The 20,654-nt window shown below is 46.3% G+C and overlaps 1 protein-coding gene across 1 annotated transcript; it reads left to right on the top strand.

Moving 5' to 3' along the window:
- The first annotated feature begins 7,461 nt into the window (after positions 1-7,461).
- Positions 7,462-14,792, top strand: tbc1d13 (TBC1 domain family, member 13). The gene is made up of 12 exons (XM_079235378.1): positions 7,462-7,904; positions 10,076-10,149; positions 10,221-10,261; positions 10,540-10,601; positions 10,874-10,973; positions 11,175-11,257; positions 12,086-12,245; positions 13,030-13,240; positions 13,327-13,490; positions 13,828-13,988; positions 14,067-14,124; positions 14,199-14,792. Exons 1-12 carry the CDS (start codon positions 7,882-7,884, stop codon positions 14,262-14,264), a joined length of 1,203 nt encoding a protein of 400 aa, XP_079091504.1. The 5' UTR covers positions 7,462-7,881; the 3' UTR covers positions 14,265-14,792.
- The last annotated feature ends 5,862 nt before the right edge of the window (positions 14,793-20,654 follow it).

Below are 20,654 nucleotides of genomic sequence, written 5' to 3'. Positions count from 1 at the left end.
AGAGAGAAGATGCTCTGTTGCACGTTGATAAAAGAGAAGTAATTAACAAGCATTGTAGTTATTCCTGTTACAAGAAGTAGAAATAGAGGTAGAAGTAGAAGTAGAAGTAGACCTGCATGAGGAAACACCACAGTTCTGGTCTGAACCTCAGCAGCTAGATCGACATCTTCAGGTGGATCTTCAGGTGGATCGACATGCTCAGGTGGATCTTCAGGTGGATCGACATGCTCAGGTGGATCTTCAGGTGGATCGACATGCTCTGGTGGATCTTCAGGTGGATCGACATGCTCAGGTGGATCTTCAGGTGGATCGACATGCTCAGGTGGATCTTCAGGTGGATCAGGTATATTCGCCAGGAGGCTCTCATCGCTCTGATTCTCAGATGAGTCTGTATTTTCAGCAAAAAAAAGACATTGCTCTGTCCCATTCTGATGGCCAGCAGGTATGTTCTCCTCCCGCCTCGTCTTGAGCTTGTCTTCCAGATCACAGATTGAGTGTTGTTGTTTAGCTAGCAGAGACTTAAGTTCAGCAAGCTCATTAGCCATGCACTCATTCTGCACACGTAGAACGATTTCCTCTTTCTCAAGATCCTTTGTGTCTTGACTGAATTGATTCGTCCGTGACAGATATTCGACAGTAATCTGCTTGTGTTGTTCTATGACCTCATCTTTATCCCTGTTGGCTCTGTGACATTCTCTTACTTGACATTGAAGGTCATGCACTGTTAAATCCAAATGTCTAATGTCTTTTTGGGTTTTCTTGTTCAGAAATTCGATTTTTTTCTTATTTTCCTGTAGATCTTCAATTTCTGTCTGCAGATTATTATTCTTTGCCTTTAGACTGTTTTTCTCAAATTCACTCTTGCCCAGTGTCTCAGTAACTAGCATATTATGCTTGAACTTAGAGATCTTGCTGTCCTCCCAATCCTGAACAGTTACCAAACAGTTGTTGATATTTGGGTCCATTGTCTCAGTCAGGTGTTTTAATTGGGCAGCCATGTCGTCTGTTGACAGCTTCAGGTCAACAAGAGTTGCCTTTAGATTGTTAATCTCTGTTTGGCTTTGACTCTTCAGAGATTCATGTTGTGCATCAGCAATCCTACAGTCATTGTTACTCGATTCAACCAGTTCCCTTGCGAGCTTGACACTTTCCTCCTCCGCTTTGCTTAAGTCTAATTGAAGGGAGCATCTATCGGATTCCTGCAGTATTCCTAATTGTTTGTCCATAACTTCACCAAAATCACAAACTATCCTTTAGCTCTTCCTTGACTCTGTATATCTCTGTCTGGAAGTTAAGCAAACACTTCTACATGCCACCTGCTAGTGTTCAATACAGCCAAAGAAAGTCTGGTTTGTAGAGTTTCTGCCTGGACTAAAGCGCCTTTGATCTAAGAATTGGTGACGTCACGCGCCTGCTATGGCGTAATCTTGCGACGCTGGATTTGTAGACGGCTGAGAGGCGGTCCCATCTAAGACTCCTTCAAAGGCAGCCGAGAAATGAAGATTTGTAATCGACATACGGCAGCAATCACCAGGGTTTTAACTGCCATACATATTATTTATGTCATTGTTTAACAGGCTTGTTTAACACAGTCTTTTTTGTACAACTTGTTTCTTGAATATTGATTCTGTTTGTATTTACACTTGATAGGAACCATCTTTACGTCCTACGTTGTGCTGGGACGCATTTAGTTGTGACACGCGCAGCTGTACAAGTTGATGGTACTCCGCTAAAATATTGAAGTGAAAGTGATTCCGTGGAGATTATTGTTTTGCAAGTTGAGCCGTTTCCCTCTCGGTTCGCGCAGCCAGCGAGGAACGATGTTTCTGTTCGGGACTCGTCGCGCTCATTTACGTGCAGACTGTTTTTTGTGTAACATGAACGCAACTTGTTTTGTGCTCGTTGGAATGTACCTTCCTCTTGTGTTAGCTCTCTGTTAGCATCTCTTGTGTTAACGGGTCGGTTGACCATGTCTTAAATCAGCTGTAAAATACGCTAAACAGTTATCTGTCGTCCGATGTGTTCCTCATCTCTTGGGTTCCTTGTTAGGCTTCCTTATCCATGACAATATTGTTGTATGCTTTAATATTTTTGGTGTGGGCCTCTGGGCCTTTTCTTTGTCCAATTTAAAACAGAAAAATGGTAAAATGAACCTCAAGAGAATCACATGCATAAATAGAATGTTGTTGTGTTACCTGACTATATTTTTCATTTAAATATCATTAACTATAGTAACATTTATGGTGTTACAGGTCAATTTCGACCCATATATATTTACTTCAAGAAAAAGGCTAAAGTATTTTTCAGCAATATAATTTTAATACAAACACAAAATGAAAAGCAGAACAAGTCATAACACAAAATATAGATTTGCAAAGTCAAACAAACAACAACCAATCAAGCAAATCTTATTTTTATAACTGGGTCGAAACCGACGCTAACAACACAAAGGTCATCATTTCAACCAGAGCGTTTTATAATTTAGTGAAGAAATAGTTTTTGTTTTTATTTTGTTGAAGTAGAGGTTCATGACAAAGTCCAAAAGCCTTAATGCAATAAACATGTATGTGGTTATTTTATGAATTTAAAAACCTAAAACGGGTCGATGCCGACCCGAACACAAGAGGAAGGTTAAACAGGGTATGGGAAAAATACAGCACTTATAATTGTTGCAGGTTTGAATATGATATTATATTCAATATAATTATAATATAATACTAATCCTGTTGTGCTTGGGCTGGCAAGAACCTTTTGAGGCCCCTATTTTGTGAAACTCCTCAGTATACGCATTAAACTTCCCTAGAAATGTCATGATTTATGGGGATCCCCCTCTTAACTAGGGTCGGGTACCGAGAACCGAGAACACGTCCGGTACCTACCGGACCGAAAAGCAACGCAGATTTCGGTGCTTCCTTCCGGTGCCTGAGCCGATTTAAATACTTTTTTTTTTACACTACTCTGTAAAGTTGCACGGTATATAGATACTAAAAAGGTAGCGCGGTGCCCGCACGCTAAAAACGATTATTAAAATAGCGGATCAGAGCTCACTGCTGCTCTGCTCTCTGTCCGCCTGCATGCAGAGCGGGGCTCGAGGGGGCGGGGCTCGAGGGGCGGGGCTCGAGGGGCGGGGCTCGAGGGGGCGGGGCTTCCAGCGCTCTCACACACAGTGCGCGCACACAGAGATCGCTGCAGACACGAGCACGAGCTTTTGAACGCCGTCCTCGGCTTGATGGAACAAATCTCTCCAGTTGATATTAATGATGACGTGTAGTCCATAAAGCAGCAGTTTTAGGATCCAACAGAGTCTGAGTTCTGTTGCACACGGTCCCATCAGGCCATGATGCTGGTGTCTGTTCTTTTTTAAATATATATTTTTATAGTTTGAAGTTAAAAGGTTTGAAGCTGTAGTTTGAAGTGTGTTTTGTATGTACTTATTTATTTATATCTATAGTATACTTTAAACAGTTCATAATATTGTTCAATTTGAAGAAAAATAATTGCCTTGGCAATAAAAAAGTATGGGTTCAGGCACCATTTAGCACCGGTATCGTTTTAAAAGTATCAGTTTAGCACCGGTATCGGAAAAAACCCAAACGATACCCATCCCTACTCTTAACACATTCTTGTCTCATCCGAAGCTTGTGAATAGGAGTTCCAAATAATCCCACCACAACAGTTTAACGGTGATTGACTGAGGCAAGAAGAACTAAGCTGTCGTGTGTTTCCTGGAGGGAGTGATAGCTTTAGGTTTAGGGCTGCAACTAACGATTATTTTAATAATCGATTAATCGGTTGATTATTTTTTCGATTAATCGATGAATCGGATGAAAAAAAAAAAAGCGTTCATTTCCAACCCTTTATTCAAAAACATCTTCAGAAAGCACCAACAGGTTGCTCCTTGAACATCCCTGAGCTGTTCATTAAAACAACAAAATGGACTAACACTAAAAACATACACATGTATGCTTTACATCTGCCAAATGTGAGCCCTTTTTACTGTAATTGATCCCTCCAGAGGCTGCATTTACATACCCTGCTTTATCAATATGTATGAAATACTGGACAGAGGGAAGCTGTACTGCTCCATATAGAGCGTCCTCTTCCTTAAACTCGTTCATTCTGGGTCTCTTATGACCACGACGTCACGTTGTTGGCTAAGCCCAACGACGTGATTTGCTTCATTCTACTTTGAGTAAAAAAAACAAAAACCTTTAGCCAGATCCTCCGGTGAGCCGGTTTAACGTTAACGAGTGACAGCGTGAACTGAACCAGACCGGGGGGGTGACGGCATGTTTCATCACGTTACGGTTTTCTACAAGCAAGACTGAACTGTAACGGAACATAACGGAACTTTAACGACGATACACAACCCAACACGTTAGCTAACGCGATAGCAAGCTGACTAGCTTCCATTAAAAACAAGTTTGAGGAACATGAAGACGCTGATTGGCCAAGACTCGACTTGTCAAAGATCTTCTATTTTTGAGAAGATCACGACCTCAGCTTTTCTCGTGTCTCACTCCGATCTCAGAAACGCTGGCCGGCCAGTTGCTCTGCTCCGCTCTTTTTTTTCTTCTCCGCGACTTATTGCCCGGCGGAATAATCGCGCGACACAACGAATCGATAATGAAATTCGTTGCCAACACTTTTGATAATCGATTTTATCGATTTGTTGTTGCAGCCCTATTTAGGTTAATGGACCAACATGAGCAGGTAGATGGGTTGTGAACCTGAAATATCACTTTCAAAGTCCAGCAACGGTACAAACGTCGGAATTAACTACACGGCTCAACTGAACTTAGTTATTTTGCTACTTTTGGTTTTGTGGTGTGAAGCAAATGTAATTACGTATTTACATTTTGTTATGTTTACTCGGTTCATCAAGCTGAGGAGGTGCCGCTTCACCGGGACAAAGATTTAGCAAGTATCGTTAAGCCATTAGTCCATTTGTAAAAGTACTTCAGGGTACAGTTAAATGAGCGCTCATCCTACACAAAGCCTTTACTAATTAGACAACTAGTATAAAAAAGGAAAAACCCTTTTTTTATGTGTTTGTGTATTGCTGTAACAGAGATGCAAGTTGTGACTTTATATTTTATTTTTTACAAATAAAATGTCAAAATCTTCAAAGTTTGCATCCTTGTGTTGACATTATTGATAACTGTTTCTCTTTTGATTATTTTCTCAATGTGATGAGGACAGTATTGGAGAGAATGTGCCTGCAGGGGAGGGTGACTCCCTTGCAGATATGAAAGAAATGGGACAAGAGAAATACAACGTATGTGTTACTACAAGTCAATAAACAGGTGTTTCACCTGCACCAGCTGTTTAATGAGGACCACCTCAAGACAAAAATATTTTGATCTCCCCAAAACAGATTTCTTCAGATACCTACAGTTGAGAACTTGTTCTAACAATGCACAGAGAGTGGGGAAAGCTTGTGAAACCTATAGAAAGGGTTTTAATAGAAATACAGGGAGGGAGCGTCAGTCATTAACATAAATGTCTTTCAATATATTTTACGTATAGTTCCTACACAATGAGCATCATTCCAAAAGTAAATTATTAATATTCCTGAAATTCCAATTAACCAATATATGCATATCCGGCCCCTAATGGTTAAGCTTGAAGATTAAACCATTACCAAACAACTGAAATTCAAAAAGCCATCAACTGAATCAAATATCAAACTAAACAAATATTCATAAACACAGCAAATCTAAGTCTTGTTTAACAATATTTTTCTCCACATTTCTTCTTCATCGGATCTTCTTGTGTTTACATTGCTTCTTGCTGTAAGCGCGGTTATTTACAGGTCTCTCCAGTGTGCTGGTTTTGGTCTGCAGCTTCACTCTGCGTCCAGTTGCACTGGAGTCGGTGTGGTTTGGGTGATCCTTCCCATTCTCCATGTGTTTCGTGGTGACAAACTGTCAACTGCTAGCACCACATCTCCATGCTTGAAGTCAGGGGCAGCTGGTGGGTTTTTTCCTGGTAGGGCCATCTAATCAATTTCAGCAAACATCCCAGTATGATGCAATGCAAAAAAAGGTGTTAAACACGCATTACTATTTTGCAGTTAAATATTTGACATTTATTGCAACACTTTGACATAATAAAGACATCTTATTCATACAATTCTAAATATATATATATATATATATCATGTAGCATAGCCCTCCGAAAAATGGTCCTGCACTTGACTGATGATTTCAAATGTATTGATAAACTACCAAAACCAACTAAGAGCTGTGTACAAAGGCACAAAAACGATAAATGTTAGCTTACTCCTCGTTTGCATTAATACGGTAGTTAAGAAAAATGTTTATGCCCCACCGTCCCAACAAAATTGTAACAAAATGGTCCATGCTGAATTTTATTGAAATCACTTTTTGTGACTCCTCAATCTGTGCTTTTTCAAATAATAGAATAAATGAAAAATTGCAATCACTTTGAAGTAATCTGGATTGCTGCATCAGACAAAACAAATCAAATGTGCAATCACTTTGTTGGAACAATTTGACAAAAGAAATATCTTACTGTGGCTGCAATGAACCTGTTTCATACTGTATTGTGCCAGAGGTATTCTCGCTGGCATCAGAAAAATGATGCAACATGCCAACAGTACTGCAGTGGAATTTCAATATACAAACCAAAGGATTTGTTTTTATAGCGGTTTGAATATTGTGAAATTGTGAATATCATTATGAAATTCAAGCAGACTTTGAATTCAATTTTCTCAAAAGCTGTACAGTAATATTTGGAGGCCATGTACATAGACATAGCAGAGGTCCCCTTGAACAAGACTGCAGTGGTATTTGTATATACAAGTCTATGGATCTGTTTTTATAGCTGTTTGTGACACGACCCGGGTGTGTGCTGCGCAGAGTCTCAGGTGCAAAGGGAAGAGACCGGAGGCAGGTTTGAGCGGGGAAAATCCAAAACGTACTTCACTTTAAAGTTACTTCAAAACTCAAAACAAAACTAGGAAAAGGTGGCACAGGACATGGAACACAGGAACAAAGGCAATCCGACAGGGGACAAGGGAAGCTGGGGGAGTGTATATAGGAGAGGGGAAACACAGGTGAAGGGAGTGACAATCAGGGGACACAAACACAAACACACACACAATTAACCGGGTGTTACAGTTTGAATATTGTAAAATTATGAATATCATTATGAAATTTAAGATGACTTTGAATTCAATTTTCTCAAAAACTGTACAGTAATATTTTGAGGCCATGTACATGGGCATAGCAGAGGTCACCCTGAACAAGACTGGAGTGGGATTTTTATATACAAGTCTATGGAACTGTTTTTATAGCTGTTTGAATATTGTGACATTGAGCTGGCCCCCGTACCGTAACACCTTGAACAGAGGTGCATTTAGAATTGCAACTGAGGCTCACTCGGCGGATGTGGGCTCACTTGACCGCAGTTATATGATGGTTCTCTCTCTCTCTTAGGGTTAGGGTTAGATACATTTGTTGAATATGAGTTTGCATAGTAAAAAATAAGATTAAGTTAAAGGAATAAACAAAACTGGTGGCTTCCAAAAAAGGTGACGACACCAAACAGTGACGCTGCCATCGGATATATTTATGATTTATTACAGACAGAGACACTGACGAGAGACAGGCTACCTTGAAGAAGAAGAAGAAGAAGAAGAAGAAGAAGAAGAAGAAGAAGAAGAAGAGGCGGCGGCTAGCGGCGCGTGACGACAGGCCGCTGTCAGCGACACGGCGCTACGTCACGTGCGGCCTGGCTGCTGCGCACGAGCCGCTTGTGACTGGAGTTGTTGTTGTGAGGAAGAGAAGGAGGAGGAAGTGAGGAGGAGGACTTCCCTCGGCAGTCTTCACCCTGGAGCAGCAGCGGCCTGCCACCATGTCATCTGCGTACAGGAACAGGTGCGACCGCTCTGACCCGGTTCTGTTAGCTTCCAGCTAGCAGCCCGGCTACCTCCAGGCAGCTAGCAGCCCAGCCGCTACCTCCAGGCAGCTAGCAGCCCAGCCGCTACCTCCAGGCAGCTAGCAGCCCAGCCGCTACCTCCAGGCAGCTAGCAGCCCAGCCGCTATCTCCAGGCAGCTAGCAGCCCAGCTACCTCCAGGCAGCTAGCAGCCCAGCCGCTACCTCCAGGCAGCTAGCAGCCCAGGTACCTCCAGGCAGCTAGCAGCCCAGCTACCTCCAGGCAGCTAGCAGCCCAGCTACCTCCAGGCAGCTAGCAGAACAGCCGCTACCTCCAGGCAGCTAGCAGCACAGATACCTCTAGGCAGCTAGCAGCCCAGCTACCTCCAGGCAGCTAGCAGCCCAGCTACCTCCAGGCAGCTAGCAGCCCAGCTACCTCCAGGCAGCTAGCAGCCCAGCTACCTCCAGGCAGCTAGCAGAACAGCCGCTACCTCCAGGCAGCTAGCAGAACAGCCGCTACCTCCAGGCAGCTAGCAGCCCAGCTACCTCCAGGCAGCTAGCAGACCAGCCGCTACCTCCAGGCAGCTAGCAGCCCAGCCGCTACCTCCAGGCAGCTAGCAGCCCAGCCGCTACCTCCAGGCCGCTAGCAGCCCAGCTACCTCCAGGCAGCTAGCAGCCCAGCTACCTCCAGGCAGCTAGCAGACCAGCCGCTACCTCCAGGCAGCTAGCAGCACAGATACCTCCAGGCAGCTAGCAGCCCAGCTACCTCCAGGCAGCTAGCAGCTAGGTAGCGTAGCAGGAACTCAGTCGAGCTCTCTGCTAGAGCTGCTGCTAGCTCTCTGCTAGAGCTGCTGCTAGCTCTCTGTTAGCACGTCAGCTGACACTTCCTTTCAGATAACAGTTAACAGCGAGCTATACTTGCTGACACTGTCAGGGGACACACACACACACACGCACACGCGCACACACACGCACGCACACACACAGTCCTGGAGCAAAGCAGCTCGTGACATTAGCAGAACATGGTTCTATGCATAACACTCTGTTAGAGGAATCCTCGTCATTGTTCCATGTCGTTTCCTTTGTCTCTGCTGTTATTTTAACTCATTGTGAATGTCAACTGTTGCTCTAAAGCACTTCTCATGGTGGCTCTACATGAACGCTGAAGTACTCTTTATTCCTCAGATACACCACCTCACCTTACACACTGGACTTTATATTCAACAGGATGGTTCTCAACTGCAACCGGTTGAAACATGATTTCAGGAAGGAAAATGACAATGAATGCCCATACGGCTGCAGATGCCCAAGCCTTCATATAGGAACCACAAGCATGACGTCTGTCCATCAATAATCACTAAAGCTAACCGTTCTTACCTCGTGTATTGAATAAATACTACTCAGCAGAGATTACCTTAAGGTACTTAACATGCTCTCTGAAGTACTCTGCATATCCATCCCAGCGTGTCACTAAACCTCATGAAGCTCCTCGTATTCAATCTGACTGGAGGAGACGCTCCTCTACTCTCTGTATTATTATATTATATTATTATTGTCATGCAGTTTCTAACATTGCCTGAACAAGTGGTTATAAACCAGGGAAGCACTGCTGTGTGTCTGACTGATGGAAACCTTAACTTAGTGTGTCGGCCATGTTTATAGGTTTATTTTTATCTCGTGGGTCTGATGAGGAAGAGGAACAATGGTCAATACAGAGCGTTTCTCAATGTAAAATGCAATATATTCCTGACTACAACGGCGAGTTGTGTAATATGGAGAAAGACTTGGATAACGGAGTGAATCTTTGTGATTTAACCATTTATCCACCTTCTCTGCTGTGGGACTAATCAGGATTGTCTTATCTTATCGCCCTCCACCAGCTAAAGGAAGTCCCAGGGCGACTGAATGCAGTTTGAGCTCCTGGCAGGAAGTGCAGTGTGTGAGACACACAGCAGCATCAATAACAGTGCTCTCATTGGCTTTCAAGCTAACAAGATGCGTGTTGATTAGCCTTATGCTAAGCTAGGCTAAGCTAATCGCCTTCTTACCGCACCGACGTGACTTGAGGCGACGAATAAGCGTCCCAACATGAACCTGTTGTCTCCAGTGGTAGGACCTCAGAGGATGCAGACATTGTTCATCAGACTCTAACCTCGTCTGCTTCTTGCTTCAGAATACAGGAGTTCAAAGAAACCCTGAGTGAAGACCACATCGACCTGAAGACGCTGAGGGAGCTGTGCTTCAACGGTAACGTTCACCCGGGAGGTTCTGAGGTCCATCTCATTGTTCTGTATTCATCTCTTCTTTATCCCACGCAGGAATCCCTTTTGAAGGAGGAATCCGAGCTCTTTGCTGGAAGGTGAGAACACGCTGCTGTTTGTTCCTAAACCTCCATCACGTAGCACGGCTGCTCCAGTGGACCCGGTGCCAGTGGACCCGGTGCCAGTGGACCCGGTGCCAGTGGACCCGGTGCCAGTGGACCCGGTCCCAGTGGACCCGGTGCCAGTGGACCCGGTCCCAGTGGACCCGGTGCCAGTAGTCGTAGAGCTCATCGGGTCAGGAGGTCTGAGTTGTAAACACGATGTTCCTTAAGGACCAGAGTGCTGTGATCCTGACTCGTGTCATGTGACTCTCCAGATCCTTCTCAACTATCTACCTTTCGACCAGACGTCATGGGAGTCTTTCCTCAAGAAGCAGAGGTAAGAACCCAACATGTCATGTGACCACCAGGCAACCCCGACGTCAGCTGCTTCCACGCTGATGTGGTTGGCTGAGCCCCAGGCCTGGTGCTGGGATGTCTCATGTTCACTCACCTCTACTATTGTTACTACTACTATTATTGACACACATCTGTTTAAAGTCTGCTTCTGCTTTAATTACTCAATGATCTCACACTCTGGCGGATCCATTTTCTGATGACATAACCTTTAGTCTGTGACGGCTCACCCTTCCTCTTCCTCATGTGGGGTAGGGAGGTGTACTCCCAGTTCCTGAAGGAGATGATCATCCAGCCGGGCATTGCCAAAGCCAACCTGGGTCTTTCCAGAGAAGACGTGACGATGGAGGACCACGTGAGTCTCTGCTGCGGTTATCTATGATCCACCTGCGACTATCTACCCGTTATAAACACACGGATGTATTTACCTCTGTGTGCAGTGTGTGTTCACCAAGTACTGCAACAAGAGGACTTAGAATATGAGAACTATCTAAGCTATATAGCTGAATAGTATACGTTTGTGTAAACAGTCATTAGGTCCGTTTTTGTTTTTCAGCCTCTAAATCCCAATCCAGACAGCCGGTGGAATAACTACTTCAAAGATAATGAGATTCTGCTCCAGATTGATAAGGATGTGAGGTAAGATCTATTAGTTAGCTCTGGATAGTAAATGAATGTAAAGGACACAACCAGCAGTACGGTGTTGTCCCCACTAAAGCCACTAGAGGGCGCTGCACTCCAGAGAAGAGCGAAGCAGGAAGTAAAACCCTCCTTGTTTCTGTGGAGCTCAACAGACGTAGTGAGTCTGATCTCCTGCATCGTTTCTCTTTAAGGGACCAGGTGTCTCCTGTTGTTAATCCAGTTACCCTAAACCACGAGCTACTGATGGTTTGTACCGAGACGAGGTTCAAGGCCCTTTGAGTTGTTGAGGCTTTGAGTCCCTTCATCACATCGGTAAATGCACTTCATAGGTTAGTGAGCCGTGTTGAAGTGAGACTTTGTGTTCAGGGTACCAGAAGATCCTTCTACATACCTTCTTTCCGTAAGAGTCGTCCTGACCGTAGCATAGTGAAGGGGCCGCATGCTGCCCATGTTGATCTCAAGTGGCCGGACCAGTAAAATCACAGCATAATAACTCACACATAATGACAATATTTCTTTAGGTTTTTGGATGATTAACCCTATTTCAAGGTGTTTCTACAATAAACTAGAAACATAAAGGCCAAAGATCTCCTCTGCAGATTCCCTTCAGTTGAGCAATATGTGTAGTAATGTCAGAAATAATTGCGACTGTGGTTCAATGGTTCGCATGCCCGACTTTCAATCAGAGGCTCAGTGGTTCGAGTCCCAGCTCTTTTTCGGATCCGGCCCGCGGGCCGTATGTTTGACTGATGTCAGCTGCATGTGTGCACCCGGTCAGGTAGCGTGTAACGTTGTGTGCGTGTAACGTTGTTGGCGTGTCGGCAGGCGGCTGTACCCAGACATGGCCTTCTTCCAGCGGCCCACAGGATTCCCCTGCCAACTCATCCTGGACCCTCAGAACGACTACGAGACGCTGCGGAGACGCGTGGAACAAACCACCCTGAAGGCTCAGACGGTGAACCGCAACCGCAGCGGAGTCACCAACGTAAGTGATGGGAACGCTGAACCCTGAGAAGTCCTGATGAATGGAAGTAAAGCTCTTCCTTCAATTCATGCTGTGATGAGGATGTTATGGCATTATGTGTTATTTCACACTTCCAGGGTTACAGATAAAAGAATAAGGCTCAAATGATGTCACACACATCCTTCAATCCTACCTTCATGGTAGCTCCTCCCATCAGTGTGAATGTTAGTTAGTCCTGATGGACAGAATCGATCAGCGTGCAATGCATGCTGGGTAGATTTGTGTCCGACTTGCTCTGACGTCGTGCACACGTGGTCAACGATACTCTCACGAGATCAAGACGGCCGTCGATTGGAGAGCCAGGCGCCGCAGTAGCTCTCCACCGACTGCGTGGCCCAGTGCATGATGGGAAACGCCTGCTGTCCCACATCAGAGAGCTGATTGGCTACTAGATCTGGCAGCACCACATGTTGTAGAACATTATTATTTTATGTGTAGTTTAATACTTAATGCTGGATTGTTGACTATTAGTCTCATGTTTAATCTAAACACATATTGTGTGGTTGTAAATACAAAATTGTATTTATATAACACATATCTAAACTGGTAGTAATGTGTTTCACAGGCAGACATAAAAAGAACAAAGGATGCAGCTACACACATTTATACATAAATATATATTTACAAGTGCATGAATAAATCCAAACGTGATCTGTAAACTACAAGTAGCCTATTTGGACGTCTGCAGCGTTTGGGTACAGTGACTCTCTCTCTCTCTCTCTCTCTCTCTCTCCCCCCCACCCAGGTCAGCTCCCCTGGAAAGGCGCTGCACCTGTATCCATCCAACGAGTACGAGGTGCTGCCCACTGGGAGCGAGGCCCATTGGGAGGTGGTGGAGCGGATCCTCTTCATCTACGCCAAGCTCAACCCCGGCATCGCCTACGTGCAGGGCATGAACGAGGTGGTGGGGCCGATCTACTACACCTTCGCCACGGACCCCAACGGCCAATGGAAAGGTCGGTGGCTTTGACCTGAACCTGTGAGACGTTTGACTCCTAGGAAGTAAAGATTCCCTTTGTGACGCCTCTGCTCCGCTGTTCAGAGCACGCTGAAGCCGACACCTTCTTCTGCTTCACCAACCTGATGTCGGAGAACAGAGACAACTTCATCAAGAGCCTGGACGACTCTCAGTGTGGCATCACCTACAAGATGGAGAGCGTGTACTCCATGCTGAAGGACAAGGACCTGGATCTCTATCTCAAGCTGGTACGGCCTTTAGGGAGCTAGACATTGTTCAGGTCCAATGTTCAGGTCCTTCACGGTTAAAGACCGATGAGTCGATGCCCAAACTTTACCTCATCGGTCTTTAACCGTTTGCACCCCTGAAGCATGAATTCCTCTTGTCATCGGCCTGGTATTTTCTTTTTCAATTAAGCTGTCAATAAGTTAAGTATAAGTTGTCAGGAAACGGTGCAGAAGGTCCATCCCATGTTCACACAGACATTGCTTTGAGGCCAGACCCCTGAATGTATAGTTTACTGTGACCACCTGAAGCTGAGCCCGTGAAAGGCTCACTGGACCGTGGCGTCTCTTCTGTCCTCAGGAGGAGCAGAACATCAAGCCGCAGTACTTCACCTTCCGCTGGCTGACCTTGTTGCTGTCTCAGGAGTTCCTGCTGCCGGACGTCATCCGGATCTGGGACACTCTGTTTTCTGACCAGGACCGCTTCCACTTCCTGCTGCTGGTGTGCTGCGCCATGCTCATGTGAGTGCCGCACCACGACCCTGAGCAGCACTGATTGACCCCTCTGGCGCTTGATGTGAACCTGGTTTCTGTTGACAGACTCATCCGAGATAAGCTACTGGCCGGAGACTTCACGGTCAATATGAGGCTCCTGCAGGTAAGGCCTCTCGTGCAGCTTCCTCTGGAGACACACGGCGACTGAAAAGGGTTTACTTCTTCTGCTTCTTTCAGGATTACCCCATCTCAGACGTCAACACCATCCTGATCAAGGCCAAAGATCTGCAGGACAACCCCTAGCGGTTCTCTGGTCCTCCCGCCTGCTCTGCTACTGGCGGTAGGTGTGAGTTAAAGGTGACAGAACATTGACCCGTGAGAGGACTTGACCATGAAGAGCTTGGACAGACGTGTTGGGACGGCCAGCACACGGCTGTTTAACTCCATGTGTGCCGACTGGTCGGCGAGGCCGTGCTGACGTTCCTACCTGAAAGCTGCATGGTGGGCCTCAGACCTCCTGTGGAGACTCGTTGATGCTGCGCTGCTCTGGTTAGTCCGACCCTCCGGGGCTCGGTGTGACAGGAAGACGTACCAGAAGGGAAACACCGGAGCCAGACTTCCTCTGCAACGCGTCGGCAGACGCAGCAGACGTCTCATTGGCTGAGCTAGTGCATGTTTGTTCTGTTTGTTTTATACTTTTTCAAAGTTGAAGGTTTTTAATGTGAGTGAAGTATTCCTATCTGTTTAATCATGTGAAACAGGAGACGTGTTTCTGGGTACATTTCTGTGGATCAAATGAATAAAGTAATGGGCCTAGCCTATTAAATATGTTATTGGTGGTCTTCTGGAAAAACATTATTTCTTCTGCATTGTTTCTCAACATGACGCCTTCTGTCCATTGGAGATGTGATGAATGTCTCTGTGGTGTCGATTTACTGAAGACTTCCACACGAGCGCCACTTGCTCCAGAGCAGCTTCAGTCCACACGTAGTCCTGTTGTGATGGAGCCTGACTACTTCCTGTTGTGATGGAGCCTGACTACTTCCTGTTGTGATGGAGCCTGACTACTTCCTGTTGTGATGGAGCCTGACTACTTCCTGTTGTGATGGAGCCTGACTACTTCCTGTTGTGATGCAGCCTGACTACTTCCTGTTGTGATGGGCCCTGACTACTTCCTGTTGTGATGGGCCCTGACTACTTCCTGTAAAGACTGGCAGCTTCATTAATGTTTCTGCTGTCACTGACCCACAATAATTACACAATATTAATGCAATACCAACATGTTAATACTAACATGTACGTGATTCCAGTTTGAGAAACGTATCCAAGTTTTTCTACAATTCCAAAAGCGTTAAATTGGAATAATGTGAGAAGTTTTCAATCGTTTAAGGGCAATGAGATCCGAGAGCTTCTTCAGTTGGTTGGAGGAGAGAAACATTTATTTTGTGGCTCAGCAACGATGTTACCGCTACAAAGGATCCATTTAATGAGTAGACTTGACCGCTTGACCTCTTGACCTGTGCTACACAGCAACAGGCTGAACCCGAGTGGCTGATTAAAGACGCAACGCCTCAAGAACCCACCAGGTCCCTTCATTGTGTCATGCAGTCACGTCGGTGAATCAGTGATGATCACTGGAAATATCTGTCATCATATTTGCTCGTGTGTGGAAGGCTAACCTATTATTAGATATTCCTTTATTAGTCCCGCAGTGGGGAAATGTACAGGATTACAGCGGCAGTCCTAGAATCCTAAAGGTTCTAGGATGCTTTCCTCAGCCAGATTCATGTGAAGGAAATGTGTCTTATTGCTTATCTCGCTAAAGAGCAGCAGAGCGCCGCACAAGCGGTGCAAGGACTGTAGATGGTCAGTTGACGGAGGATCTGGCCAGAGGTGACTTAGTGTAAAGTCTAACATGTATGTAACATGTCAATTCATTCATGGGACACAGGAGAAGCTGCTTCAGAGATTGAGTCATTGCATGCTGGGTGAAGGAGCTCAAGAGGAGACGCTTCCCTGTGTTAACCTGATGAGTCACGTTTCTAATATGAGCCTCACATGGAAACACAAGTATAACCAACGCATCCTGTTGAGTCCTCTTCATAGCTCCTCACACACAGTCCTGTTGAGTCCTCTTCATAGCTCCTCACACACAGTCCTGTTGAGTCCTCTTCATAGCTCCTCACACACAGTCCTGTTGAGTCCTCTTCATAGCTCCTCACACACACAGTCCTGTTGAGTCCTCTTCATAGCTCCTCACACACACACACAGTCCTGTTGAGTCCTCGTCATAGCTCCTCACACACACAGTCCTGTTGAGTCCTCTTCATAGCTCCTCACACACAGTCCTGTTGAGTCCTCTTCATAGCTCCTCACACACACAGTCCTGTTGAGTCCTCTTCATAGCTCCTCACACACACAGTCCTGTTGAGTCCTCTTCATAGCTCCTCACACACAGTCCTGTTGAGTCCTCTTCATAGCTCCTCACACACACACACAGTCCTGTTGAGTCCTCTTCATAGCTCCTCACACACACACACAGTCCTGTTGAGTCCTCTTCATAGCTCCTCACACACACACACAGTCCTGTTGAGTCCTCTTCATAGCTCCTCACACACACACACAGTCCTGTTGAGTCCTCTTCATAGCTCCTCACACACAGTCCTGTTGAGTCCTCTTCATAGCTCCTCACACACACACACAGTCCTGTTGAGTCCTCTTCATAGCTCCTCACACACACACACAGTCCTGTTGAGTCCTCTTCATAGCTCCTCACACACACACACAGTCCTGTTGAGTCCTCTTCATAGCTCCTCACACACAGTCCTGTCGAGTCCTCTTCATAGCTCCTCACACACACACACAGTCCTGTTGAGTCCTCTTCATAGCTCCTCACACACACACAGTCCTGTTGAGTCCTCTTCATAGCTCCTCACACACAGTCCTGTCGAGTCCTCTTCATAGCTCTTCACACACACACACAGTCCTGTTGAGTCCTCTTCATAGCTCCTCACACACACACAGTCCTGTTGAGTCCTCTTCATACCTCCTCACACACACACAGTCCTGTTGAGTCCTCTTCATAGCTCCTCACACACACAGTCCTGTTGAGTCCTCTTCATAGCTCCTCACACACACAGTCCTGTTGAGTCCTCTTCATAGCTCCTCACACACACACAGTCCTGTTGAGTCCTCTTCATAGCTCCTCACACACACACAGTCCTGTTGAGTCCTCTTCATAGCTCTTCACACACACACACAGTCCTGTTGAGTCCTCTTCATAGCTCCTCACACACACACACAGTCCTGTTGAGTCCTCTTCATAGCTCCTCACACACACAGTCCTGTTGAGTCCTCTTCATAGCTCTTCACACACACACAGTCCTGTTGAGTCCTCTTCATAGCTCCTCACACACACACAGTCCTGTTGAGTCCTCTTCATAGCTCCTCACACACAGTCCTGTTGAGTCCTCTTCATAGCTCCTCACACACACACAGTCCTGTTGAGTCCTCTTCATAGCTCTTCACACACACACACAGTCCTGTTGAGTCCTCTTCATAGCTCCTCACACACACACACACACAGTCCTGTTGAGTCCTCTTCATAGCTCCTCACACACACACACAGTCCTGTTGAGTCCTCTTCATAGCTCCTCACACACACACACAGTCCTGTTGAGTCCTCTTCATAGCTCCTCACACACACACAGTCCTGTTGAGTCCTCTTCATACCTCCTCACACACACACAGTCCTGTTGAGTCCTCTTCATAGCTCCTCACACACACAGTCCTGTTGAGTCCTCTTCATAGCTCCTCACACACACAGTCCTGTTGAGTCCTCTTCATAGCTCCTCACACACACACACAGTCCTGTTGAGTCCTCTTCATAGCTCTTCACACACACACACACACAGTCCTGTTGAGTCCTCTTCATAGCTCCTCACACACACACACAGTCCTGTTGAGTCCTCTTCATAGCTCTTCACACACACACACAGTCCTGTTGAGTCCTCTTCATAGCTCCTCACACACACACACACAGTCCTGTTGAGTCCTCTTCATAGCTCCTCACACACACACACACACAGTCCTGTTGAGTCCTCTTCATAGCTCCTCACACACACACACAGTCCTGTCGAGTCCTCTTCATAGCTCCTCACACACACACAGTCCTGTTGAGTCCTCTTCATAGCTCCTCACACACACACAGTCCTGTTGAGTCCTCTTCATACCTCCTCACACACACACAGTCCTGTTGAGTCCTCTTCATAGCTCCTCACACACACAGTCCTGTTGAGTCCTCTTCATAGCTCCTCACACACACAGTCCTGTTGAGTCCTCTTCATAGCTCCTCACACACACACAGTCCTGTTGAGTCCTCTTCATAGCTCCTCACACACACACAGTCCTGTTGAGTTCTCTTCATAGCTCTTCACACACACACACACAGTCCTGTTGAGTCCTCTTCATAGCTCCTCACACACACCCACAGTCCTGTTGAGTCCTCTTCATAGCTCCTCACACACACAGTCCTGTTGAGTCCTCTTCATAGCTCTTCACACACACACAGTCCTGTTGAGTCCTCTTCATAGCTCCTCACACACACACAGTCCTGTTGAGTCCTCTTCATAGCTCCTCACACACAGTCCTGTTGAGTCCTCTTCATAGCTCCTCACACACACACAGTCCTGTTGAGTCCTCTTCATAGCTCTTCACACACACACACAGTCCTGTTGAGTCCTCTTCATAGCTCCTCACACACACACACACACAGTCCTGTTGAGTCCTCTTCATAGCTCCTCACACACACACACAATCCTGTTGAGTCCTCTTCATAGCTCCTCACACACACACACAGTCCTGTTGAGTCCTCTTCATAGCTCCTCACACACACACAGTCCTGTTGAGTCCTCTTCATACCTCCTCACACACACACAGTCCTGTTGAGTCCTCTTCATAGCTCCTCACACACACAGTCCTGTTGAGTCCTCTTCATAGCTCCTCACACACACAGTCCTGTTGAGTCCTCTTCATAGCTCCTCACACACACACACAGTCCTGTTGAGTCCTCTTCATAGCTCTTCACACACACACACAGTCCTGTTGAGTCCTCTTCATAGCTCCTCACACACACACACAGTCCTGTTGAGTCCTCTTCATAGCTCTTCACACACACACACACAGTCCTGTTGAGTCCTCTTCATAGCTCCTCACACACACACACACAGTCCTGTTGAGTCCTCTTCATAGCTCCTCACACACACACACACACAGTCCTGTTGAGTCCTCTTCATAGCTCCTCACACACACACACAGTCCTGTTGAGTCCTCTTCATACCTCCTCACACACACACAGTCCTGTTGAGTCCTCTTCATAGCTCCTCACACACACACAGTCCTGTTGAGTCCTCTTCATAGCTCCTCACACACACACACAGTCCTGTTGAGTCCTCTTCATAGCTCCTCACACACACACACAGTCCTGTTGAGTCCTCTTCATAGCTCCTCACACACACACACAGTCCTGTTGAGTCCTCTTCATAGCTCCTCACACACACACACAGTCCTGTTGAGTCCTCTTCATACCTCCTCACACACACACAGTCCTGTTGAGTCCTCTTCATAGCTCCTCACACACACACAGTCCTGTTGAGTCCTCTTCATAGCTCCTCACACACACACACAGTCCTGTTGAGTCCTCTTCATAGCTCCTCACACACACACACAGTCCTGTTGAGTCCTCTTCATAGCTCCTCACACACACAGTCCTGTTGAGTCCTCTTCATAGCTCTTCACACACACACAGTCCTGTTGAGTCCTCTTCATAGCTCCTCACACACACACAGTCCTGTTGAGTCCTCTTCATAGCTCCTCACACACAGTCCTGTTGAGTCCTCTTCATAGCTCCTCACACACACACAGTCCTGTTGAGTCCTCTTCATAGCTCTTCACACACACACACAGTCCTGTTGAGTCCTCTTCATAGCTCCTCACACACACACACACACACAGTCCTGTTGAGTCCTCTTCATAGCTCCTCACACACACACACAGTCCTGTTGAGTCCTCTTCATAGCTCCTCACACACACACACAGTCCTGTTGAGTCCTCTTCATAGCTCCTCACACACACACAGTCCTGTTGAGTCCTCTTCATACCTCCTCACACACACACAGTCCTGTTGAGTCCTCTTCATAGCTCCTCACACACACAGTCCTGTTGAGTCCTCTTCATAGCTCCTCACACACACAGTCCTGTTGAGTCCTCTTCATAGCTCCTCACACACACACACAGTCCTGTTGAGTCCTCTTCATAGCTCTTCACACACACACACAGTCCTGTTGAGTCCTCTTCATAGCTCCTCACACACACACACAGTCCTGTTGAGTCCTCTTCATAGCTCTTCACACACACACACACAGTCCTGTTGAGTCCTCTTCATAGCTCCTCACACACACACACACAGTCCTGTTGAGTCCTCTTCATAGCTCCTCACACACACACACACACAGTCCTGTTGAGTCCTCTTCATAGCTCCTCACACACACACACAGTCCTGTTGAGTCCTCTTCATACCTCCTCACACACACACAGTCCTGTTGAGTCCTCTTCATAGCTCCTCACACACACACAGTCCTGTTGAGTCCTCTTCATAGCTCCTCACACACACACACAGTCCTGTTGAGTCCTCTT

This window comes from Taurulus bubalis (assembly GCF_910589615.1).
Source record: "Taurulus bubalis genome assembly, chromosome: 19".
NCBI classification, from domain to species: Eukaryota; Metazoa; Chordata; class Actinopteri; order Perciformes; family Cottidae; genus Taurulus; species Taurulus bubalis.
The sequence above is the reverse complement of the archived record's forward strand: the minus strand, read 5'-3'. Positions and strand labels throughout refer to the sequence as shown.